At 42.9% G+C, this 27307-nt stretch overlaps 1 protein-coding gene across 3 annotated transcripts in view; it reads right to left on the bottom strand.

The window, feature by feature from the left end:
• The window catches only part of si:dkey-100n23.5 (cyclic AMP receptor-like protein A), a 120360-nt gene that overhangs the window by 22492 nt on the left and 70561 nt on the right, over positions 1 to 27307 (bottom strand). For 2 of the 3 annotated variants that reach the window (XM_041807723.1, XM_041807724.1), the window contains one exon: positions 1368 to 1515. The exons of the other annotated variant lie outside the window; for it this stretch is intronic. In XM_041807723.1, the coding sequence (XP_041663657.1) occupies positions 1368 to 1515 (148 nt within the window). The remainder of the gene's footprint in view (positions 1 to 1367; positions 1516 to 27307) is intronic. 3 annotated transcript variants of the gene reach the window in all.

Raw genomic sequence — 27307 nt, 5'->3', positions numbered from 1 at the left:
TTTTCGTGGAAGAGGTGTTTTTTCGCTTCTCCCAACTGGCCTCGACAAGAGTTTTATCCACAAAGAAACTCCACTGTTTATAAACTACTGTAGAGCCCGTCTGTCGAGCTCAGCTTACAACTGTAGCTGAGCATGACTGACTGTCTTATTTTGTCTTGTTGCTCTGATCGGACTGTCATCAATGTGACAGACAGAATGTTTATCAAATTCGTACTGAGGATTTTTTTGCAAAGTCCTGCCCTTGGCAAACGCTTTGTATGGGAGATATCCAAGATTAATGTGAAATATATCCTATGCAATGGATATATCAATGCAAGTCAATCTGGCATGTCAAGTTAAGCACACTGAACTAAGCGGATACATTTGACAAGTATATACCTGCTAAAAATTGGCATGATAGCCTTCAATAGTTGGCATGTTAGCATACTGATGTTTACACTCAGCAGTGCAACAGTACAGGCTAAGGAAGTAGCTTCCGGGACTCTGATGCTGGAAATGCACCAACTCTAGGGTTGGGTATCGTTTGGGTTTTATCCAATATCGGTGCTAAATCAATAGTTTTAAAAAAGTGCCAATGCCTGAACGGTGCCTAAATGGATACTTTCAAGAGAAAAAAAGTGTTTTAAAGTAGCCTCAGTATTGTACACAATTCAGAAATAAGATGAAAATATAAGGATACAGGAGTGACTTCACATAACGTATTTCATGCTTTTCATTTGGAGTGGCCAGGATGGCAATGGGGCGCAGAAATGAAGGATCAAAGTCTGTCTTGTAATTTGGTACGGTAGGTATTAGATGTGCTGGTACCAGTACTATGTTGGTACCAGATTTCGGTACTCATTTCTAACTAACTCGATGAAATATATGTCACACCTGACCCCTAGCTACTATGTTTGAAGGCAGGTTTGGAGCTTTGTTGTGGCTCAAGCATAAAAATATGCTACAAACTTACAAGAAAACAGATGCATAGAAAAGGTAAGGGTTAGGAGGCAAAAGTTCTTGAAAACATAAGGCAGTAGTAGAATTTCAATTCATCTCTGATAATCACAGCAGAGTTTGGATCTGAGCTTTGCAAGTCTTTTTTTAATGTGGCAAAGGTTGAGCCCTGTGTAAGCAAATTCAAGCATGGTGAGCAGTTATTAAACTTGGAGCAGCAGTTCTCCAATTAATCAGTTTGGTTTTCTGTTTTGGTGTTGCTATAAACAAATATCTCCAAGATACAAATGAAACTGTTATGGAAATGTCACCAAAAAATGTCACTGCTGTGCACAAAAACATGACCAAACCTCTAAATTGCAAGCACATTTATGTCATGATTTTCATGTCTAATAGGGGAAAATAGAAGTATGTGTGTGCAGCTGCTGTACCTGCATGCCAGTAGGGCTCAGTAGGCTCCACCATTCTCTATCCAGACCAAAGACAAAGGCATTAGCCAAGCCGTGGAGTGGTGCTGAAAGGACGTGCAACAGGGTGAGAGTGAAGGAGGGATCCTTCGGGTAGAAGGCATTGTGGAGCCTGTGAAAGGAGGAGAGAGAGAAACAGACAGAGGTGTTGAGTTCATCCATAAAAAAAGTTGTAAATAAAGAGACAACCTGCAGGAGTGCTTCGGGGCGAGGATGAAGTAATTGAAGGAGAAGTCGCAGGGAGCAGAAAGACAGGAGCAGGAGAAAAAGGTAAAGACAGAGAGTGTGAGAGGTTGATGGACAGAGAAGCAGAAAGGAGGAGAAAGAGAAGGAGAGGACAAGTGAGTGACAGAGTGAGAGACGGGATGAGAGCGAGAGGTAATGAGAGCGAGCGGCACAGGCAGAAAAAGAGAGGGAGAGGAAAAAGGGGGAGGGAGAGGGAGAGCGAGTGAGCTTTATATCAGCGTTTAAGAGCCCATTAGGCAGCGTGAGACGGCTGGGCTGACACATTCTTGGCTGCCGCTTCGACAGCACGCAGCACTTTACAAGGACAGGGAGAAGTGTAGCGCTCGACTCCCTTCCTCTCTCCTTCTCTCCCCTTTTTCTCCTCTCAGTTTCCTGCTTCTTCATCTCTTCACCGCCCTATCTCCTTCTTTTTCACTCCATGCACGTTTCATATAAACTGCCTCCCCTCTCGTCTGATATCGCCCCCGTTTCTTTGCACTCATCCGTCTGGATATCTCATTTTCATCTCGACTCACAGGGGTGGTCCTTGATTCTTTTCTTTTCAATTCCCCTCCCTGCGACTATCTCTCCAGGAGCCTGGGGCATGACTAGTGGGGGTTGGGGGGGGGGTCCTGATATTGTATGGCGTGGCTGCAAACTAATGGCTGCCCCTGAGAATGATGCTGCTCAGCCATTAACCCTGGATTAACCCTGTATTAGCGCTGCTCGTTGGGTTAGCCCACCGCTAATGTCTTTTATTGATCTATTAGCAGGAGAATCAAACCGAGTACGGCTCACAGCGTTTTCTGCGTGTGCGGTGTCCCTCTGTTCGGATTGGTATGTGAACTAAGTGGCCGCGGTGGTTGACCTTAGGGTTGGGGGAGTCGCCCTCTAGATGTTTGCGCCCCTCAGGGTAAGGAGATACAAAACCAACCATTTGTGGAGAAGAACCATCATTGTGTTGTGGCTGCAAGCAATTACACAAGACAACATGGTCACTGATCTCTTTGATATGTTTCTAGAGAGTTTAAATGATGCTCATTTTGTTAACGTCTTTGGCTGCTGCACTATGATTGTGTTTTAAACTCCCCTCCATTTTAATCCCTATACAACAATCAGTATGACAATAACTAGTTGATTTAAAGTGTCACTCTGACTAAAACTGGGACTAATTTTTAAATTCATGTCAAAATGTCAGTGTGACAGAAATCTTACTTTACCTGAAGTAAAAAGAAGTAAATGAAATAAGGAGAAACAATTTATCTAAAGCCTTGTAGACATTCATTCAGTTTATCCATCACTGATGAACCATGCAGATGTGAGCCTTCAGACCCTTCTTTTGTGTATGTGAAATCAGGTCAATTTAAGTGTCAGGAAACCCGAAAAAGTATAGATCTTAGTCCAGTTCAAATAGTCCCAAATTTAAGTGGATATTTGTATGTTTTTCTCATGTTTTCACCCAGCCCTCATAAAGCAGACAGCCGTGTTTTGCATCCCGGCTGAGCAGTCGTGTCGCACTGAAATGTTGCTCCGGATATCCTTGCGTATAACCAGAGGCAAGAGAAAATAATCTGTGGAGAAAATTAAAAAGTCTACATTTTTAGGTTGGAGTAAGGGGTGGATGTGGCAAGTAAGTAGGGCTGAACGATATGGGAAAATAATCGAATTGCGATTTTTTTTCAACAATATTGCAATTGCGATATGATATGCAATTTTTTCTTAAGCTCCTGATCTTAATTTTTTTTGCAACAAACACAAGCAATAAGGCATTCTATATTACAAATAACATGATATTAGATAAAACCAGGGCTGAAATTTTTTGAAAAATATCTAATTGTGATGATATTGACTTGCATTGCAAATTGGACAGGAATTGTTGTATTAAAGGGAGTCATAATCTTTATGTTATTCTCATATTTGGTAAGAAAAACGTACAAAAAAGTAGGATTTTTGTTGACTATTCTAAATAAACTGCCAGTTGGATGACTGCATGATAGGTAATTTATAGCAAAAAGTTTTAAAATTGGTATTTTGAAACAAATTTCAGGTCAAAGAAAGCTACGATTTGTAAATTGCACCAGGCCATATTGCAATTTAATCTAATTTTCGATCAATTTCCCAGCCCTACAAGTAAGTGCTGCCTAGTGCACAATCCAAGCAAATAGGGTTGCCCCTATTATAGCAGACTCCAGGTGAATTACAAGAGGTGAAAAGGCCTGGACAAAAGCCTGCCGTCGAGCTTGACCTTGGCTTAACCTTGCCCTCCCTCCCATGCATATCTGCTAAAAAAGGGTAGGTAAATATAATTTTCCTGTCTATTTTGGCAGAGAGACCTGTGTGGCTTGCAGAAAAAATAAGCAAGTCTTCTATTCTCTAGGTACTCAGCACGGTGCTGATGCTGGCAGTCTGAAAACTCTTGTTCACAGGCACACTAAACTAAAAAACAAAGTAATTTCTCAGCTGTAACACAGCCTCCATGCACCCAGCTTGTTGAAAAAACAAGCCAAGGAGGCCATGCTCACACAAAGCACCAACAACAAATTATCTGTTGTCTTAAATCTACAGAAGCAAATTGTTGAGGGAATATGTGTGTTGACACTCCTTGACTCATAGAAAAAACATGTCTTTACTCATGATTGCCCTTTGTATGCCTGGGTGGGATGGTCTGCTTTGTTAATCATAAGACTTAACTCTCTGCTCTGCCCTTAAATAAGTTAACACCCAGGATTTATAGTGAGGACAGTCCCTAAAGTCAGTAAAGCCGTTGTCTCCTTTTCAGTCTCCTTATCTAGTGAGTCTATACAATGCTTTGGCTTTAGTTACAAATTGCTACATATTCTGTATGAATGTGCATGAACTTTCTCAGCTGCCCATTTTGGTTGAAAAAAAGGGAAGAAAAGGGGATTTTTTTTCTTTAACACATCTTGCTCCTGCTTAGAGAAAGCATAAATTAAAAATTGATGTGTTGTTACGGTGTTATTACAATATTACATATTACATATTACATTGTCTATTCCTGAAAACCACGGAGAGAAAAAGTTGAAAAAGACAGCAGCTGCTCTCAAACACTGGCAGCAGACCCGTGTTAACACAAAAAATGACTAATATGTCTAAAAATACCGACCTAGCACAGCGCATTGTCTGATCACAGCAGGGAGCCCAGTTCTCCGTGTCACTTTTAGTCATAAACTTCTGAAATGTTCACATAAATGTAATTCTAATAATGACTTAAGTCTCAGTAATAAAGACAAATGCACAGTAAGAGTTCATGTATTTGAGCAAGAGGTGCAGAGTGTGTTTATTTGAAACTGTTTTCAGCTGTTTGTTAGTAATTATTTTAATGTGACAGCATTCAAGGCACCAGGATGCTGTCAAGTTGTCTTTAAATTAACAACAGTGTTTTTGTTCATCATGACAAGACTGAATTTACTCAGCAGCATACATAATACACCGCTTTCCACATTATTAAGCAAATGGCATTTTTCTCTTTCTTTCCGAAATATTAATGCAAATGACAGAGTATTTTTTCAAGTCATCAGCCATTAGAGCATAATTCAAATGTTTTTGAACAAACTTCATGATAACCGTTATCTTTTAAAAAAATATAAACCCAAAATTCACTGTTCCACACTATTAAGCATGACAGAGTTTTAAAACTTTTTTTGTTGTAAAGAACTGAAAATGGTCATTTTTTGAATTTACAGCATTAGGAGGTCATATTTACTGAAATCAAAAGCTATTTCAATCAAAAACATCTTAACAGGCAAAGTTACATGTTAACATAGGACCCCTTCTTTGATATCACCTTCTCAATTCCTGCATCCATTGAACTTGTGAGTTTTTGGAGAGTTTCTGCATGAATTTCTTTGCAGGATGTCAGAACATCCTCCCAGAGCTGCTGTTTTGATGTGAACTGCCTCCCACCCTCATAGATCTTTAGCTTGAGGATGCTCCAAAGGTTCTCAATAGGGTTGAGGTCAGGGGAGGATGAGTTTCACCATGAGTTTCTCTCCTTTTATACCCATAGCAGCCAATGACACAGAGGTATTCTTTGCAGCATGAGATGGTGCATTGTCATGCATGAAGAAAATTTTGCTACAGAAGGCACTGCTCTTTTTTTTTTTACCATGGAAGAAAGTGGTCAGTCAGAAACTCTATATGCTTTGCCGAGGTCATTTTCACACCTTCGGGGACCCTAAAGGGGCCTACCAGCTCTCTCTTCATGAATCCGGCCCAAAATATGACTCCGCCACCTCCTTCTTGACGTCACAGCCTTATTGGGACATGGTGGCCGTCCACCAACCATCCACCACTCCTCCATCTGGACCATCCAGGGTTGTACAGCACTCATCAGTAAACAAGACTGTTTGAAAATGAGTCTTCATGTATTTCTGGGCCCACTGCAACTGTTTCTGCTTATGAGCATTGGATCGGGCAGCCGAATAGTAGGTTTATGCATGACTGCAAGCCTCTGAAGGATCCTACACCTTGAGGTTGGTGGGACTCCAGAGGCACCAGTAGCTTCAAATACCTGTTTGCTGCTTTGTAATGGCATTTTAGCATCTGCTCTCCTAATCTGATGAATTTGTCTGGCAGAAACCTTCCTCATTATGCCTTCATCTGCAGGAATCCATATGTGCTCTGAATCAGCCACAAATTTCTTCACAGTACGTTAATCACGATTAATTTTTCGTGAAATATCCAATGTTTTCATTTATTGTCTAGGGCATTACACTATTTGACACTTCTGGCAGCAGAGAAATCCTTTTTCTTTCCTATTTTGCTTGAAACTTGTGGCCTGCTTAATAATGTGGGTAAGTGCATTTTGAGATTTTTTTCTTTGAATAATGGTTATCATTATGAAGTTTGTTCAAAAACATTTGAATTATGCTAATGGCTGATGACTTGAAAAATAATGACTGCATTAATATTTCGGAAAATAAGAGAAAAATGTCATTTGCTTAATAATGTGGAAAGTGGTGTATATTTGTTTTTCAGTGTTTCCTGGCAACTAATAAGGCTGTAGTTACTCAAAGCTCGGCCATTTTCGAATTCACCTACTATACTAGCAGTGAACACTGATTTGCCCAAAATGTAGTATGCGAACAAATGCCAAAGTTGCAGTATGCTAAAAATACCTGGATGACGTACTGATTCAGGAAAATTTAACAGTATGCATCAGACCAGTCCGCTTCGCCTACTGTAACCCACAATGCAAAGCGGCAGGTCAAAGTTCATAATGGCAGAGAGCAGCGAAACTTTCACCGGACTGGCTGACGATTACAAATGGAAGTGCCATCACTTTTTATCTTTACCTTTTTAACATGTACTATAGCGAAATAAGTTGTAATAAGGTCACAGTTGTTTTTGTTTTGCCATTACAGTTCGTAATGGCCGGAAAGGTGCTGTCAAGTGTGCCCTTTCACTGCACTACACATGCTAAGCTAAAAACAACGGCTATGAAAATCCCGAAAAATCAAATAAAAACACTTCCCAGATTTTTTTTGTACGTTAATGGATGGAAAACACTGTAGAGTCGTTTGCAATTGACCAGGGTATGACGTACGTCTGTATACCGGAAACCAGCTAAACCGTGCCAAGCATACTACACAATAATGTCCGACTGGCTGTCATACTGCATACTACTGTCGAACGCAGTACGCAGTGTGCAATACATACTGCATACTGCGTTTGGCAGGGGTAGGCAGTAGGCCAATTTGAAAATGGCCCTCCTGTGTAAAACAGGTTGTGTTGATTTTGGCGCCCCCCTTTGGAAAAAGCAGTAATTCTCTGATTTTGTCCTGTACATGTGTGAATGGTATTTTCTGATGACAAATTCTTATCCTGCTTTCATACTTTACTATACTATAGCACATTTTAAATGATATAATCACCATTATTTAAATGGATGATAGTATAGAAATGTCCCTATGCCTTAAGAAACTGCAACTATTTAATGGCATAGGTGTGCAGGAAAATCATGATTAAGTCAAAAGTTTGCCTTTTTCTCATCCAAAACAAGAAACATCCCAAAATAAGGTGCTCATGCTCTTTAGCATGATGCACTTTCTCAGCCCTGGCATGTCAAAAAGTAACCTTACAAAGCAGGTGGAATGGCCAACTTGCAAGCTCCAGTCTAAATGACTGTGCCAGGTCTGAAAAAGCCCTGACCAATCAGCATCATTTCAGGACAAAGAGTAGGTAGCAGCGGGCAAGGTTTAGTTGTACTGCAAGATGAGAGAAATGGCTGCTGCTGATGTCGTGTTTAGCTCATATGTAGCTATAGTATAATGAAGTTTTATCAGAACTGGACCACATGAAAGCTGAATAGGGTGATCTTAGTCAGACAAAAGCTTTTCAACTAAACAATCAACCATTAAAACGGAAGCTGTCAGCCCTAGCTATTTCATGGATGAATTTAATACACTGAGGGTGAAAAGCAGTTTTAAAAATGGCTATGCCTAACAGAAATGTTGGTACGACTTTCAGTGGGGCTGTACTACCAGCCATATCTGACTAAAAAGAGTAACTCTCAAAGGGAGTAAACTAACTGTTGTGTGTATCACTCCATCACGAGGACTATGAGACCATGCATAAATTGTGTAACAGACTATGACAGGTTGACGTGTCTGTGCCCGGGCTCATTTGGGGATATATGGGTGCTGCAAGCCAGACAGGGTAACGGTGTGCTTCAGCACAGGGCCAAGTGGCCTTAGTTGAAGTTCCCCCTAAAAAAGTATCAATATTGTTTGACTTTTTCCAGAAAAAAAAGAAGTTTAAAATTCTGGTATATGGCATTCCTTATTACAACTAACAAAATGATCTTTATGAGAATTGCTATCCTAATTTAAAGAAAACCACTTTTTAAGAGATAAAACATAATTTAATCCATAGTTATCTTTTGTTTGGGGTAACTGTATAAATGAGAATGAATTTCTGTCATACCTGTCTTTAATATTCACATGGTTGTATGTCAGGAGTCTGGGAAAAAAAACATGTTTTATTATTACAAGTATTTTAAGACATCATGTTGGATTTTCCCCTTTAATGTCATTTTTATTGAAACAAATGGTGCCAACATTTTCCTTCATCAGCTCTCTACACCTGTGTGTCTAATTGTAATTTTTCCCACATTTGACTCATTTTCTCTCAGTATTAGACTACTGGGTGCTCATAGTTGATTGCATCATTAAAACAGTGAGGTGGAACGACGCCAACTTGACTTCATAGCCAACAAGAGCTACTGACAGATGTATTGTTATCGTTCTTTCAGACGCTCTAGGGAATAGCTAGAAATGTCTGAATTTATTAATTGACCAAATAAACTGACATGACTTGGATGTGTTCAGTTTTGCAGTTTTTTTTAATTTTTGGTGTGTTGCCCGGACCAAACACAGCAGCTTGAAATTACAGGTAAGAATCGCTTTATCAAACCGAGCAAGCAAATCATCAAGATCTGTTTTTTTTCCTCCTCACTTCCTTTAAATCCCCAGTGAGAACTGCAGGTGAACAGCACAGACGATGATTATGGAGATTCATCCACAAATCTGGTTATAATCCTCTTTTATCCTCTTTTGCAGCACGGGGGTTGCAAGGTTTATTTGCCAGTAATCTGTCTCCACTTACTTCCACATACCTTTTTAAAAAGTTATGACAGGAAAGAAACCACAAGTTGGGTTGGCCGACCTATAATGAGAGCCTACCTGCTGTGAGTCACTCCGGCACGGGGTTTCGGCTAAATTTCTAAATGCAGCTTAAAATAAAGCCAGCAGAGCGGCTAGTGGAGCGTAGAGTGGCGTGTCCTGGAGTAAGGACCTGTTTCAGAGCTACGTTGCCTATTTTCTGGGTTAGCTGACTGCTGTATCTCCAGGGCCAGAGCAGCTGCTGCTCACATTCATTTCACTTCCCATTAAAGGTGAAATAAATCAGGAGTCCCCACACAACCTCCTTAGAGACGCAGGAAACACACGCACAGAGCGGAGGGAGGAAGTCGGACACATGTGGACGTGTATAAACACACAGATCCCAGCCTGTCTGTGCACACGCAGAAGTGTGTAAGTCTTTAGTATCATTCAATTGTTTTTACTGTTTCTTTTCAACACCGAGGAAGCATGAATGAATGTCTCACAACATGTTAAATTATAACATCCCTTCTAAAGACTAGCATACATATAAATATATATATATATATATATTAAGAATAGAATGATGAAGAAAAAAAAACTAAAATAAAAAAAATAACACTAAATCAATAAATACATAGTATAACCTGGAGTAGCGGTATAACGCTACAAACCATAAGAGGTGTCAGCAGGCATCGTTACATTTCTTAAAGTATATATATAACCATAGTAGTCCAAGAGTGGCTGCCGTTTTTTGTTGGATTCATTAGCTGATCCTTGTGTATTACAGCTCATTTTTTCAAGTTTTGAGTGAGCCACGACATCGTTGACCCAGTGTCTGTACAGTAACCCTGCAAAGCAGATGGACTGGCCAGATTCCATGCCTGTCATCAGGCAGATCCATCTTGCAAAGCTCCAATCTGAAACAACTGAGCTAGGTCTAAGAACAGACCAGACCAATCAGCAGTCTTTCAGGAGAATGAGGTGGTAGTTACGGGCTGGGCTCAGTTGTATAGCAAGCCGGTAGTTATGGCTGCTGCCAGTGTAGCGATTTGCTTGGATGTAGCTATAGTGGCAGTTTCTATCGATTCTTTGCAGATGACACCAAATCACAGAGAGAACTCCAGATGGGGGGCAGGAAGTACAGTCACATAGAGAAGCACTATCAAAACACCAAAGTTTTGTGCTGTTTATAACAACTGTGACAACTGTTCAGAATGCCAATAATAAACCATAAAACTAGACTATATATAAACACAATACTCAGTTGTTTTTGATCCCAACAGTAGTGAAACATTCATGCAAAAAAAAAAAAAAAAAAAGTACAGTTTGCCTCAGTTTAGACCATTAAACCCTGATGGGAAATCCATCTTGTTTTAGATATGGATCAGCTCAATAATAAGAGCTGGTTGTTTGGCTACTAAACAGCTCTTCATTTGGAATCTGCTCAGTTTTTTAAGTTGGTATCAAATAAAAACAAAAATGTCGGGAGCAACTGTGTTTCACATCATAGACCCATTATACAGACTTGTTCATGAATGGCAAATCATTCCTTGGTCGCTTACCGCACAAGGTTTAATTGGTAATTAGTGCATTACCATTACCATCAAAAGCATATTTAAGACAAAACAAGGGTGACAGGATTGTTAAAGTGACTAGTCTCTTAGCTCAGAGTAAAATTCCTCATGACCGTTGTGTTTCCCTTCATCTGGACAGATGACGCTAGATGCTAGGAGGTCTGCAAGACTGAGTAATATGAGATACTGATCACCTCTATGCAAAGGAAATCGGTTAAACCTTGTGAAGAATTACCTTTTTGTGAAGTGCAGGGATCATTACTCAATGAGAGCAGGAATTTTATGATGAAATGGAGGTCCATTTAGAGCTTAATATACTAACTTTACTTCCTTCCCTTTCATTCCTAATGGCTGTTCTTCACTTCCTGCACCCCCATCTTGCATTTACCTGTCACTGGTATCATATGACTGCAAACAACCTACACTGTATGGTCAAAGGTATTTGGTATATTACTGAATTCAGGTGTTTCAATCAGACCTAGCCATGCAGTCTCCATTTGCATTTGTGATATCAAATGGGTCAATCTAAAGAGATCAGTGACTTCAAGTGTGGTATTGTGATGGATGCCACCTCTGCAATAAGACGATTCACGAAATTTTTTCCCTGATGGATATTCCACAGTCAGCTCTAAGTGATATTATTAGAAGTGGAAGTGTTTAGGAACAACAGCAACTCAGCCACTAAGTAGGAAACCACATAGTGGGGTCAATGGCTGCAAGGATGCATAGTGCGTAAAAGTCACCAACACTCTGCTGATTCCATAGATGAAGAGTTCTGAATCCTGGCCGGCATTGATGGAAGCACAAAAACTGTGTGGCAGAAGCTCACGAAATGGGTTTCATGGCTAAGCAGCTGCTTGCAAGCCTCATGTCCCCAAGTCCAACTGCAAGCGTAAAATGGAATGGTGTAAAACACACCAGACTGGACTGTGGAGCAGTGGAAACATGTTCTATGGAATCACGCTCCTCCGTTTGGCAGTGAGATGGGGGAGCCTGGGTTTGGCGGATGCCAGGAGAGGGTTGCCTGTCAGACTGCATTGTGCCAACTGTGAAGTTTTGTGGTGGAGGGATAATGTCTGAGGCTGTTTTTCAGGGTTTGGCCTAGGCACCTTATCTCCAGTGAAGGCCAATCATAATGTGTCAGCATACCAAGACATTTTGAACAATGCTATGCTTCTAACTTTGTGGCAACAGTTTGGGGAAAACCCTTTTCTCTTGGAACATAACTGTGTCCTAATACACAAAGCAACGACTATAAAGACCTGGTTTGATGAGTTTGGTGTGGAAGAACTTGACTGGCCTGCACCCATCAAGCACATTTAGGATGAAGTGGAATGGAGACTGTGAGCCAGGTCTTCTTGTCTGACATCAGTGCCTGACCTCACAAATGCTCTACAAAATAAACTGGCAAGCGTTCCAAGAAGAGTGGAGGCTGTTACAGCTGCAAAAGGGTGGCCAACTCTTTACTAGAGAATATGAATTTGAACGGGATGTCATTAAGTCCCTGTTGATGTATGGTCCTGCAACTGAATACCGTTGTACATATATTGTATATATGATGCAGTGGATATATGAAACAGTCTAGCTGGTGTGTCAGGTTTGCTATACGGAGGTGGCACTTTGGACTTCAAATTAAACAAGATGAGGCATCTTGCAAGTGGCAAAAAAAATGCCAAAGTGCGTGGCTGAGATCTTTTTGAGCCACACCAAAGACTGCGGCCTTACTACAAATGGAAGAACATGTCTCAGAGAGATCTGGCTACAAAGTTGCCGCATCTTTGAGCACACTCAAAATGAGTGGAAAGGAGTTGCCAGGTCCTAATTATACTACTGACAGGGTTGATCAAATTCAGGAAAGAGTTGTAGACGCAGTAGGTCATATGCATGGAGGAAGTCAGGTGGAGAGGAAATGCAGTGCATGTCTGTGTGAGTGTTTCTGTGTGTGTTTCTCTGACAGCGCAGCGCTGAGAGTGAGTGGGTCTGTGTGAAGGGGGGCTATTTCTGGCGTCTCATTTTTTTTTCCTGCTGCCGCAAAGAAATGCGATCGGCGTCCGGGAAACGAGAGCTGGCAGCAAGCAATCATCTGCCTGCCACACACACATAGGCGCACACATACACACAGCACCTCGCAGCGCCGAGCAACACGCGCCATGGCAACGGAACAGCCGCAATTAGAGGCGAAGAGCCTTTCCCCTCCATCGAGGGAGAGACGGAGAGCGAAATGAAAGGAAGAAAAAGGCGAGAGAGGGAGAAAGAGAGACAGGAAGGGGGAGGGGTGGAGGGGTGAGACGAGTGTCAGAGAAACAGGAAGGAGAAAGAGAGAGGAGGAGGAAAGGAGAGCACGATAAAGAGGTGAGAATGTGTGAGAGTGAGGCTGTGAAGGGGAACGAGGGCCGAAAGCGATGGAAGAAGACGGAGGAGGAGGAAGAGGAGGGGAGGAGGCTGAATGGAAAAGACTAAAAAGCAGAGAGAGAGAGAGCGAGGGAAAGAAAGAAGAAGAGAGAGGAGGAGGTTTCCAAAAAGACAGATTGCGAGACACGACTGAGACAAACAAAAGCGATTACATGCGAGAGAAACCAAGATAAGAGGAGAGAGGAGGAAAGAGGAGAGGGGAGAGATGGAGACGGGGTGGAGGCGTGAGGGAGGGGGAGGCAGGCTGTTTCTCCTGTGTGAGCCGGGCTAATGAAAGATGAATGAGGGAGGCAGTGGTGGGAAGGAGAGTGTGGCTGCGGGCGATGCCTCACTGAGCTGCTGCTGAGTGAGTGTGTGTGTTTATCGGAGGTTTGTGTGTGTGCGGCGTAGTCGAGCGAGTCTCACAGTTGGCTGACTGGTGTTGGACAACAGGGATGATATTGTGTATACTGTATGACTCAGGAGCAAACGGTCAGCAACAATAAACACTCACACACGCTCAAACGCACACAGTATGTAGCTCTGAGGCTAAGTCTGCCACCACCTGTTAGCATGCAGTCAATCATTAGCACTCGCACAGCGTCTCGGAGCCTCGCTCACGTATTCAGACCGTCGATCTATCATGCTGTCAGTCACTTTTTGAACCCATGTCACCCTCCACGCTCAGCGTAAAATCCCTCATCTGCTGCCTCTTCCCATCTCCTCCAATATCCTATCCTGCCAGTCTGTACCACGTTCCAGCTGTCATTTCCCCCTCCCTCCTCCCTCCTTCACCTTTTCGTCAGCCTCTAATTGTTGTGCCTATGAAGGGAAAACATCTCAGAGGACAGGAACTCCTCTTCTGAGATTGAGCTGGGGCCAGACAGCGGAGTCATCCTGACCCTGATCATACTTCCTCCTCTCACAGGCTGACTGCCTGACTGCTTTTTTCCCCTTTCCTCCAGACGAATCACATGCTTCAGAGTTTCAAAACAAGGCCCCCGTGTCACCGGCAGAAAATCTTAAATTCTCTCTGACGGAAGAGGGATAATGTTGCCAAAGTGAGCGTGATCCCACAGCTCAGTGTGAGGTCAACTTGATGTTTTTCTGCATCCGAATACGACAGACGATGGAATACTTCCTGAAGTACAAATGTGTTGTAACAACATTTTAAAAAGCACAATCTCAGCTGCACTGTTAATAGTACATGTGAATCATGCAGTGCTTTCACACATGCACAAAACTACTGTGTAAGTTCCAGACATTTTTGGGTGAGTGTGACACATGACCGCAAATGGCTGAATTGTTCACCTCATACATTTTCCAGTCAGCCCTCTTGCAAAATTTAATGTTAAGTCAGGGTATTCCGATGTGAGATCACAGCTGAAAATATTCAAAGCTGGCTAGCATGCAACCAGTGTGATCTCCATGCACTTGAAAAAAATGCTTCATTATGCTTTTTTTGCAGCCTGGTCCAACATGAAGAGTCTCAGTAGGATTACAGAGACAGCCTGTCTGAAATAATCCAGGAATTTGACTCCTATTACTCCTAAGAGTACCATAAGAATTCAAAACCATTTAGAATAAAGGGATCCATCCTTAAGATGATTTTTAAGCATCTGAAATTACTTTAAAGCCCCTTTCATACATGCTCTCAAGACTAATGATGCACCAATGCATGGGTGGAACATTGGCATCAGATTTTTTGCAGATGGGCTGATGGTGGCCCTGTGAACTCTCATCAGTCCATCCATCCATTCCATGATTTCCCACTGATCCAGGGTTGAGCTACCCCGATTTTGAGGAAGTCAACCAAGACTTCCTTTTCCCCAGCGATACTTTCCAACAACTTCTTGGGCATCCTGAAATGTCCTTAGACCAGACATGATACACACTATATTACCAAAAGTATTCACTCACCCATCCAAATAACTGAAATCAGGTGTTCCAGTCACTTGGCCACAGGTGTATAAAATCAAGCACCTAGGCATGCAGACTGTTTCTACAAACATTTGTGAAAGAATGGGTCACTCTCAGGAGCTCAGTGAATCCCAGCGTGATACTGTGATAGGATGCCACCTGTGCAACAAGTCCAGTCATGAAATTTCTTCGCTCCTGAATATTCCACAGTCAACTGTCAGTGGTATTATAACAAAGTGGAAGAGATTGGGAACGGCAGCAACTCAGCCACGAACTGGTAGGCCACGTAGAATGACGGAGCGGGGTCAGCGGATGTTGAGGCGCATAGTGCGCAGAGGTCGTCAACTTTCTGCAGAGTCAATCGCTACAGACCTCCAAACTTCATGTGGCCTTTAGATTAGCTCAAGAACAGTGCGTGGAGAGCTTCATGGAATGGGTTTCCATGGCCGAGCAGCTGCATCCAAGCCATACATCACCAAGTGCAATGCAAAGCGTTGGATTCAGTGGTGTAAAGCACCCCACCACTTGACTCTAGAGCAGTGGAGACGTGCTCTCTGGAGTGACAAATCGCACTTCTCCATCTGGCAATCTGATGGATGAGGCCATTTGCCAGGAGCACGGTACTTGTGTGGGGTTGTTTTTCAGGAGCTGGGCTTGGCTCCTTAGTTCCAGTGAAAGGAACTCTGAATGCTTCAGCATACCAAGAGATTTTGGACAATTCCATGCTCCCAACTTTGTGGGAACAGTTTGGGGATGGCCCCTTCCTGTTCCCACATGACTGTGCACCAGTGCACAAAGCAAGGTCCATAAAGACATGGATGAGTTAGTTTGGTGTGGATGAACTTGACTGGCCTGCGCAGAGTCCTTACCTCAACCCGAAAGAACACCTTTGGGATGAATTAGAGCGGAGACTTAGAGCCAGGCCTTCTCGCTCAACATCAGTGTGTAACCTCAAGAATGTGCTTCTGGAAGAATGGTCAAAAATTCCCATGAACACACTCCTAAACCTTGTGGAAAGCCTTCCCAGAAGAGTTGAAGCTGTTATAGCTGCAAAAGGTGAACCAACGTCATATTAAACCCTATGGATTAAGAACGGGATGTCATTTAAGTTCATATGCAAATCAGTGCAGGTGAGCCAATACTTTTGGCAATATGGTGTATAATCCCTCCAGCACATTCTGGGTTGTCCCCAAGGTCTTCAAGCAGGACGTGTCCAGAAGACCTCTAAAGAGGAGCCCCAGGAGGCATCCTGATCAGGCTCTTTTTGATGTGTAGGAAAAGTAGCTCTACTATTAGTTCCCTCTGGATGTCTGAACTCCTCACCCTATCTCTAAGACTGAGCCCAGCCACCTTCCAGAAAAAAAACTCATTTTGACCACTTTGGGCAATCTCATCCTTTCAGTCATTACCAAAAGTTAATGACCACAGGTGAGGGCTGGGAGGTAGACTGACTGGCAAATCAAAAGTTTTGCCTTTTGGCTCGGCCCCTTCTTAACCACAATGTTCTGGCACAACGCTCGCGGTACTGTGGACGCTGCACCGATCAACCTGTCAATCTCCTACTCCCTTTTACGCTCACTCGTGAACAAGACCCTGAGATACACAAACTCCTTCACCTGTGACAGAGACTCACTCCCCATCCTATCGGCCCATCATCAAAAAATTTGTCACATGCCAATAACAGTTGCCATTGTGTGTGAAATGTGGAAAACAGACAAATCTGAAGAGCATGCTGCTGTGAGAGAAAATGCTAAAATATGATAAAAGCAACAACAACGGTCAAGATCAGCTGAGGTTGCAACGCAAAGAGTCTGTTTGTGGTTCTAATTAGATGAAAAATTGTGGGACACTTTAATCATTCTCCTGTCTACTTGTGCCAGCAGGCTGTGCAGTCGGAATTGAGGCCATAAAAACTTCAGCAGGACGACTTGACCTAGTGGAGTAGAACATTAAATATAATGAAAAAACACACACTCACTACATATGTCGTGGACTATGATCTCCCAATCATAGTCAGCAGCTAATATGAAGACTTTATCATATTTCTCTCTCCATTTGAACAGCTGGAAAGAGAAGTCAGCACATCAGAATCATCAGCTGCTGATGTGATCCCCTCAGTAAGAGCCCCAAAACATTTTTTTATGCACAATGAAGTTCTCTGATCACAGTGTAACCCACACTAAACTACTACTAGAGACTAATTTATTGGAGTCTGTTTGCAAAAGATTCAAACAATTGGAGTCTGATTCAATTTTCTGCACCACTACCTTATTTGATCCTGGTACAAGGGCCGCCGAGACGCCAGCAATGTCCCTCTTTGTATTTACACAAATATAAAAAGCTTAGAGGATTAAATGGGCTTGCACTATATGGATATGGTGGTTTTGAGGAGACAACTTATTGCTTTTGCAACTCCACTTACTGACTCCTACCTGTGGTCATGTATTAGGCGTGGTCATGCATAAGGTGAGTCATAAAAGACCATTTGTTGACTCAATCCTAATGATTTCCACTAGTGATTCAGAAAAAAATGTCCACAAACTGTCATGCTGGGGAAAGAAGTTTTGCTTTTACAATGACGTCATACTCTCTGTTCTGTATCTGGCCGCGGTTGCATTCACATCTCATTTGAACCATACCAGACTCCACTTTAATCGCGCTTGAGACCACCTCTCCAAGTGGCCCCAAGTTCGTTTGCATTTATTCTTACCAAAATTAACTGGAATTTGAGTACAAGTGCACTCTGATCCTGGGCCAGGGCCCTAGTGTGAAAGCAACCTGAGAATCTTGGTTGTGCATTGGGCCAGCATTTAAGGAAACAAGCGTCTTTCCCTGTTGGTCCTTTTTTTTTAAAGATTTATTTTTTGGCTTTTTTGGGCCTTTATTGATGGAGGAAGACAGTGGATAGAGTCAGAAGCCCATGAAAGGGCCAAAGGCCAGATTCGAACCCTGTACATGGGGAGAACCTGAAACCACTAGGCCACCTGTGCCCTGTGGGTTCTATTTAAAATCAAGTACAGTGTTGTATTTGCATTTGCCTCCCTCCTGATTTCTTTTTCTCTTTTTTGCATATTTATCACACTTCATTGTTTCAGATCATCAAACAAATGTTCATATTAGTCAAAGATAACCTGCAGTTTTTAAATGATGATTTAATTTATTAAAGGAATAAAAGCCATCCAAATCTACCTGGCCCTATGTGAAAGAGTCACTGCCCACTAAACCTAATAAGTGGTTGTGCCAACGTTTGCGATAACTGGCAATGAGTCTTTCACATCACTGTGGAAGAATTCTGGACCACTCCGCTTTGCAGAATCATTCCAATTCAGGCAAATTGGACGGTTTTTGAGTGTGAACAGCCTGTTTAAAGTCATGCCACAGGATCTGCCACCAAAATCTTCTTACATTAACATTTGTTTATTGACCTGAAACATTCAAGTAACAAATATGCAAAAAATGAGAACTCAGGAGGGTGGAAAATAATTTTCAAAGCACTGTATCTAAAACTAATAAAGTTTATAAAAGTTAAATGATTTTACAGTGTAAATTATCAATAACTGTAAGAGAGAAAGATATAAAAACTGATTTGCTTAACTCAGTGATTGACAGTGAACGTAGAGTCAGCCTGACATGTGGATATGCTGGTTCAAAGGCTTCTGCTGGTGGTTAATTTGTCTTTTGTGTGTGTGTGTGTGTGTGTGTGTGTGTGTGTGTGTGTGTGTGTGTGAGACAGGCTTCAGGGCAGCACACACACAGGACAGACGTTTCATTGTTCGCTGACAACATGTGATCAGCCACTCAAATGTAAAACAGCTCCAAGGCTTGTGAACTTTCTACAGGAATACTGTGTGTATAATATGGATGTGTCAATGATCTGCTTTGATCACAGGGTCAATTACACACACCTAATAGGCATATGCAGATTTCATGTCAACTGCCTGTGCAAACATCTCAATAAATATCTCATGAATCAGGCAGAAAAACACAAAAACAAGCAGACATGTTGTACAGAATCAAAACATACCAACATGTACACCTGTGCAGACAGACTCACATATAAACAGACGCACACAGAGGCACACAGTGACCCCAGGGACCAGAGCGGCTAACGTTCAACAACAGAATGAAAACCCAAACAAAGAGACATCCTGTTTCCTGGAACACAACACCACTCAACCCTCCGTGCTGGGAGAAGCCAGTAAACACACACTCAAACACACACATGAGAAATCTGCTTGGTGTACATCGCAGCGCCTGTGTTTCCAAGCACCTGATTCATGTATCGATGCGTGCGTGTGTCCGACGTTGCCACTGGCTGTGCCTTGGAGTTTTGGTGCACGTGAGTTTATCCTTGTGAGTGGATGTAGCCTGAAATGCGTCCGTGTCTGCGTGTGTGTGAGGGAGCAAGAGAGACAGAGAGGAGGGAGGGAGAGCAGATGATAGAGTAGGCTTTAGCGATTCCCTGGAGTGTGAGGCAGCGTTTACGGCACTCTCAGAGCAGCCAGAGTGATGAATATTTAAAGACGTGCCTGAAAGAGCAGAGGGAGGGGGACAGGCTGAGTGCGTGCGTGTGCATTCGTGTTTGTGTTTGCATGCGCTCGTAAATGTGTGCACATGCCCAAGTGTGTGTGACAGAGGTTATCTAGTATCTCCTTTAGCATTTGCGTGTGCTGCTGTATACCATATGAGTGTCCATGAATGTCTATATATGCCTATATGTGGCTGAGTGTAGCTTATGAGAGTATATGTGTCCATATGGCTCACATGCATATCTATAGGGACTTAAAGGTCTTTATATTTTGTAGTTTTCCTGTATGAGAATGTAACTGTTTGCATATCTGTGTTTAGACATGTGAATATACCTTTATTTTGTATGTTTAACTACAGGTATTTCATGTCTGCATATTGTTTTTCATGTGTGCAAATACAATTTTATTGATGTACGTGTCCAATATGATACTAAGCCCCGAGCCTCGATGTGTGTGGGTGTGTGCATATGTGGGTCCAGCCTCGGCACGGGCGCCTGCCCTGTGTGTGTGTTTGCACTTCACACAGCCCTACAGGCCAGCGCTCTGTCTCACTAAATGGGGATGAATAGCGGCGCGTCGCTGCTGCTCAACAGGAGACGAAGGGCCGCGGGGCTCTCCAGTCTCCGGTTACACACTGATCACTGCTGGAGAGACGCAAACGCACAAGCAGACATGGTCAAATGACCATGGCTAAACAATATCTCGACCACACAACAGCATGTGACTAAGCTGTCACACACCATCTTCAAAGAGAAGGACACCTAATACCACTGATATCTTGGATTGATCAAGATTTTTATCAGTCTGTAAGGCTGTTAAATGTTCGGTACTTGTCAACACCACATGAAACTTTATCTTGATGACTGACGGTATCAAAAAGAACCCCAAAAATCCTCAGTAAAACTGACACACACTATAAGGTTTGTAAAACCTTAACCGATTTTGAAAATGTGTAAGACCCCACACATGGCAAATGAAGACTGACAGATTTAACAGTTTTGTTCTTATAGTGTGTGGTGTGCAACAAAATGGCCAACACAGCACAACACATGCTAACACAGTGGCTATCAAAACATTTCCGCCAGGTACCTATTGGCAGATGGAAACATTTTATTGCTCTCTCACTGCTAACTAATCTTACAAAGCCAAAGGAGAATAAGGCGGTAGTAATGGGCGGGGTTTAGTTGTGCTGCAAGATGGTAAACAATTGCTGCCACCAGGTGACAAAAGTTTGATGTTGCTAAAGCAGCAGTTCTATCAACACTGGGTATGTCTCTATTTAAAAAAGCAAATAACTGCGCAAAAAGCTTTTTTTTTGGTGGAAAAGATATCTTGGATTTTTTTCCCTGACCAGCTTTTGGCATGAATATCCCTTTTCAAGTCCAGACACAAATTCTCCATTGAATTGAGGTTCAGGTTTTGACTTAGCCACTCCAGAACATTCAACTTGTTGTCTTTAAACCATTTCTTTGTAGCTTTCCCTGCATGCTTCAAGTCATTGTCTTGCTGGAAAACAAATCTTCCTCCATGCCGTAGTTCTCTTACAGACTGAATGAGACTGCCCTCCAAGATTTTCCCATATTTTGTCACATTCATTTTTCCTTTACAAGCCTTCCAAGGCTAGCTGTCGAGGAGCATCCCCACAGCACGATGCTGCCACCACCATGCTCCACAGTGAGAATGGTGTTTTGTGGTGATGTGCAGAGTTTGGTGTCTTTAAAACATAGCATCTTGTCTGATGTCCAAATGCCCCATTTTGGCCTCATCAGACCAAAGACCTTTCTTCCACTTGACCATGGAGTCTCCCACATGCCTTTTTCTTATGGAGATTTGATGAGTTTTCTTCAACAGAGGCTTTCTCTTTGCCACTCAAGTGGCAACCGTTGTATGCAGAGTCCATCCTATTAGCCGCTGAGGCTTGTAACTCCTTCAGAGTAGTCATAGGTGTCTTGGTGGCCTCTTTCACTCATCTCCTTACTGCATGGTCACTCACTTTTTGAGGACAACCCAATCTAGGCAGATTTACACATATGACACTGCTATGTTCCTTCCATTCCTTGATGATAGATTTAACTAAGCTCCGGGGGATGTTCAGTGCTTTGGAATTTTTTCTGTACCCATCTCCTGACTTATACTTTTCAATAACCTTTACTCTCAAATGCTTGGAGTGTTCTTTTGTCATCATGGTGTAATGGTAGCCAGGAATACTGGTTAGCCAGTGACTGGACTTTTCAGACACAGGTGTCTTCACACTACAATCACTTGAGACACATTCACTGCACTCAGGTGATCCCCATTTCACTTGGCTGTTAGCTGTCAGTTGAATTAGGTCAGTCACTTTACAGGGGGTGAATATTTATGCAATAACTTATTTTTCACTACATAGGGTTTTTAACTGACATCACTTTGTAGAAATCTGTTTTCACTTTGACATCAAAGAGTTTTTTTTTGCCAAAAAAGCCACATTATATTGACCGTAATTGATTTATAAAGGCAATAAAAGGGTAAAACATCCAAGGGGGTGAATACTTTTTATAGGCCCTGCATAATTACTTGTATCATGTCATAGTGTCGAATTCTGGTATAATCACTATCGTACTTTAAGTAACAGCTCAGAAAATATGAAAATAATGACATCATTAAAACCAGTGATAATTTCAGGTTTTCTTTCAAGCTCTAGTTTGAATTTTGCTCAGAATCCTCACGCTTGACTTTGGAAGCAAGTCATGAAACCTGCAGCCTTGGAATCAATCCCACAAAAATCAGAGATCAAAGCGACGTATAAATGATCCACTTTTCCCTCTGGATCTGAAAAAAGCACACATACCTCCAAGCTATAACAAGATCCAAACTTATTCTAGTAAACAGGCCAATGCTGCCACTATCTTACAGTAAATTGAAAGTGAAGAGTTAGATAAATAGAAGAAGGGCTCGCAGACAAATAAAAAGATGAGAGTTGGAGCCTCGCACCGCCTTTCAGCATCTGAGGAGCTCTCACTTGTTCGAGTAAACAAAATATGCCACTAAAGATATTAGGGTATACAGTACAAACCACACACCAGCCTACACACGCCGAGGCACAAACACACATCCCTGCGCGCCCGTGAGCGAGATATTCCGAGAGGCGTAGAGGCGAGGAGCGGAAGGAAGGGAGTGTAGAGAGGAAAGAGAAAGCCGGAGTGAGAGAGAGAGAAAGAGTGCATCCTGGGATGCAGAATGCCAAATACAGTGAGATAAGAGTTAATGTATCCCCCCTCCACCTCCCCTCCTCCTCCTCCTTCATCCCTCCCGTTTGGCTCTCTCTTTCTTCCTCCCTACATCCATCCCTCCCTCCTCCTCCTCCGCCTCCTCCCCGTTTGCTTTGAGGGATGAATAATAACTGCTGCTCTGAGATTTCCTCCCTCGTTTTTCAAAGCGCAGAACGGAGATGGGGAAGGTCTGCCTGGCCCGGTTTGCGCGTGCGTTTTCGTGTTGTGTGCACACACGCCAAAAAAGGCGGCAGACACACACACAGACGCACGCACATGCTGTCTTGTTCTCGCTGCTTGCCTGGAGCAGAGAAATCAGATCTCCTCCAGAGAAAGGCAAGGGGGGCTTAAGCGCTGTAGGGAGCCCATACAAAAATCCCCTGCAAGCACGTATAGGAGCTATACACACCAGAAAACCCACACACGGCATCCAGAGAAACCAAGAATAACTATGAGGATGCAAGCTGCCTCCTGGAGCGACAGGGTGAACCCAAGGTTATAGACACATCATCGGTTCAAGCCCCACCGCCAGGGCCAATCTATCCACCCTGGTGCACCCCTCTGCAGGGTAGTAACCCGGACCGCTTGAAGGAAACTATCTGCTGCTAGACAAAGCATTAAAAAGCAGAAAACAGACTCTAAATGAGGAAGTCTGTTCCTCTCAGCCTGGTGTCAAAAAGGAGAAAGGTATAATTGAGTGATTATTGTTGCAAAACTCAGGAATGGGTTTCAGTGTTTAGAGAGCATGACTTATTGATGAAAGGCTCATATTTTCTTAAACTTCCCATTACAACCTTTATTTGTGCTCAAAATGGCTTCCTTATGCTTAGATTTTACGTTTTAGCGTCTGCTTGCACTCAAATCTTCAGTTGCTTTTACACGTATGAAATGTTCTCTGTGGACTCAAAACTATCTCCGTCTAAGCATATAAAACCTTTTCTGCATGTATACAAAACTTTTTCTGTACATGCTCAAAATGTTCTCTGCTTTCGCTTCAAACTTTCGCTGCACTTGTACTAAACTTTCTCTTCATGCGCTCAAAATTTTCTCTGCTTTCACTTCAAACTTTCTCTGCACTCTTATGAAACTTTCTCTACATGTGCTCAAAATGTTCTCTGCTTTTACTTCAAACTTATCCTGCACTAGTATGAAACTTTCTCTACATGTGCTCAAAATTTTCTCTGCTTTCACTTCAAACTTACTCTGCACACGTACAAACTTTTTCTGCATGTATCTAAAACTCCCTCTGCATTCATATGAAACTTTCTCTTCATGCGCTTAAAATTTTCTCTGCTTTCACTTCAAACTTTCTCTGCACTCTTAAGAAACTTTCTCTACATGTGCTCAAAATGTCCTCTGCTTTCACTGCACTTTCTCTCCACTCATACGGAATTTTCTCTACATGTGCTCAAAATTTTCTGTGCTTTCTCTTCAAACTTACTCTGCACACGTACTAAACTTTCTCTATATGTACTCAAAATGTTCTTTCCTTTCACTTCAAACTTTCTCTGCACTTGTACAAAACTTTCTCTACATGTGCTCAAAAGTTTCTCTGCTTTCACTTCACTTTCTCTGCACTTGTACAAAACTTTTTCTGCTCTCAAATTTTATGATGTATCCACCAATGCACGTCAGCAGTACCTACCAGCATTTTTGGCATTTTTGGTTCCGGAAGTGAAACTCATCATTCAATTCCTTTTGACATTTTGCAAAATCTTTATTACAGCGCTTTTAATGCATGAACCAAGCTAACCAGCTACCTGAATACTCGTGACTAAAAACATTTTATTTGGAGGAAAATGGCATTTTAGAACAAAGACAAAGGCGAATTTACAAGACTGTACATATCATTTTTAAAGGATGAAGGAACCAGGTAAGCGGCAGTTTCGCAAACAAGCAAAACTTGAATAAGAGGAGAATATTTTGAGTACAAGCACATGAAAGTTGAACAAGTCACTAAAGCAGCGCTTCCCAAAATGTGGGCCTACTGCAGGTGGACCATGCCAGGTTTTTAACATCAACTTTAAACCATGGAAACGTTATCTTAAAAAACTGAGTCACGTTAAGTCACGTTTTCAATGATCATAAAATACTTAACTGCAGGTTATTATTTTAAGTCTCAGAAGTAACATAAAGATGCCAGAAGTTTTATTTTTATGTCACCCTTTTTATCATTTGTTTTGTCTGACATATGGAACCAGTGTCACGGTTTAACTGGTGTTGGATTAACTGGTGACACTCCACCAACATTTTTACTATGCTGCAAATGTGTCTTCGTACACTGCTAATATGCTACTATGAAAGAGTTTGCTGGGCCACAAAGTACATTTAAAGAGAAGATTTTGAGAAAATAATTTTAACGTGGCAGGTTGTAGGTGCCTAACCAAAGGCGAGTGTTCACACTGACTTTCCCTTTTTTTTCAATAAAAATATGAAAACACTTCAGTCCTATGTGATGGTGTTTCTGAAGATTTTCAGGTCTCAAAATGGGGCTGAACTAAAGGTATGAGGGCAATGAAGCCAGATTTGAGCACAAGGTTTAAATGAGAAGTCTGGAGAAAAAAAATCACAGCCCAAAGTGAAGAGGTCATGCTCCCAAAACGTTAAAATGTGCTCCCGGGTTTTGCAACAATAATGACTCCATAGGAAGGGGACGGGGTGTTTAAAGGGAGCTAGAAGTCCTCGTAAAAGAGGAGCAGGCCGTCCTGAAGGATCACTCTACACATCAAGCCGCTACGCCGCAGAGATCGTCAGCTAAGTTCCGAGGAGAGGGCTTATTTATGCAAACAGGCGTACAAGCGCGCACAGTAGGAATCTAGACAAGCCTTGTAAACAAACACACACCCACACCATAAAGCACACAGGGGAGGCGATGTGAGAAGCAGACTGTGAAAACTCTAGTCGTGCCCGGGCAGCGCTTGCACGCGCACGGAGAAGAGGGAGACTGAAGTGGCAGAGAGGGAAAAAGAAGGACAAAGAGAGAGTGAGAAGTGCGAAGGTGTGAGTGTCTGGTGCTACTTTTGTGTCGCCAAATGAGGGCAAGTGAATGAGTGAGGAGAGAGAGCGGGAGGGAGATATGTGTGGCAAAATGATGTATAATGACTCTGCCATGTGTGTTTGAGCGAGCGCGGGCGAGGAAGAGTAGGAGCGCTTTCCCATTTCAATTCGCAACAGCTGGTGTCGAATTAACACATTTACCAGTGTGCATTTGGAACAGATTAAAATTGTGTGTGGCGTGTGTGACTGTCTGTGTGTGTGCGCGGTAGCAGATGAGGGCCAAAAACAAGAGTGTGTTTGTGTGGGAGTGTCTGTGTATTAACGCAATGGATCAGGGCAGGGAGAGGGAAACAGAGAGAGAGAGAGAGCGGAGGGGGAGGCAGGGTAAGCGAGCGAGCGAGAGAGGGGAGTGCGAGCTCTACCCGACGGCTTTAGCTGCTGCCCTGGGCCGTCTCTCTAAGCCCTGTTTAGGAGGCTTTGGGGCTCAGATAGAAATAATCCCCCACTCAGACTCACACACAGCCTCGGCATGCACACACACATATTTTCAGCACGCAAACACAAGAGAAATGCTCATAGACAGCCATACAAAAGCACACACGCTCAATACAAGGCAAAACAACACGCACGTAGGCGCACGCACGCACGACAACAAGCAGCCGCAGCACATTCGCCTTGACACGAAACCAACCACCCGCCTACACAACTAACACACATGCGGGGGAAAACACACACTAAGGCTGTCTGCCGCGCGCTGCTTCCGCACGGCAGAGCACAGCGACATCGGCACGGCACCGTGACAAACACTTTACACACTCCAGCACTCAGCGGAGGGGAGGGAAGGATGGAGAAAGAAGGGAGGAGGAGGAGGCGGAGGATATGAGCCGGGGGGGAGGGAGGTGAGTGAGTAGGGGGAAGAAGGAGGGAGGGGGGAGGCTAACAAATTAATAGGAGCCGGAGATATATACAGCCAGCGCTGCCGAACAGGGGGAGATGGAGGAGGAGGAAGCAGAGGGAGGGGGGAGGTGGAGGACGATGACGAGAGAGCAATTCATTCCCGTTTTCTCTTCGCTCGCTCTCAGGAGAAAGGCAGAGTGGAGCGGAGCAGAGCGGAGCGAGAGAGGCTGCGTTTGCTCAGGAGGAGAGAGAGAGAGAGGCGGCTTTGTGTGGCGAAGGAAGGGAAAATGAGAGGAGGAAAAGAAGGAGGAGAGAAGGTGACATAAAAACACAGAGGAAGGAAGAGAAAGAGGAAATGTGGGGATAATGTAGCTTTATTAGAGACTCAGGGTTCCCATTCTTTTCCAGAGGTAATTTTCCAGGACTTTTCAGGTCATTTTCAGTGACAATTACGCCGGTATGACAGGAACTAGGGCTGCCTAATTATAGCCAAAATCA

Source organism: Cheilinus undulatus, linkage group 15 (assembly GCF_018320785.1).
Source record: "Cheilinus undulatus linkage group 15, ASM1832078v1, whole genome shotgun sequence".
In the NCBI taxonomy this organism is placed as follows: Eukaryota; Metazoa; Chordata; class Actinopteri; order Labriformes; family Labridae; genus Cheilinus; species Cheilinus undulatus.
The sequence above is the reverse complement of the archived record's forward strand: the minus strand, read 5'-3'. Positions and strand labels throughout refer to the sequence as shown.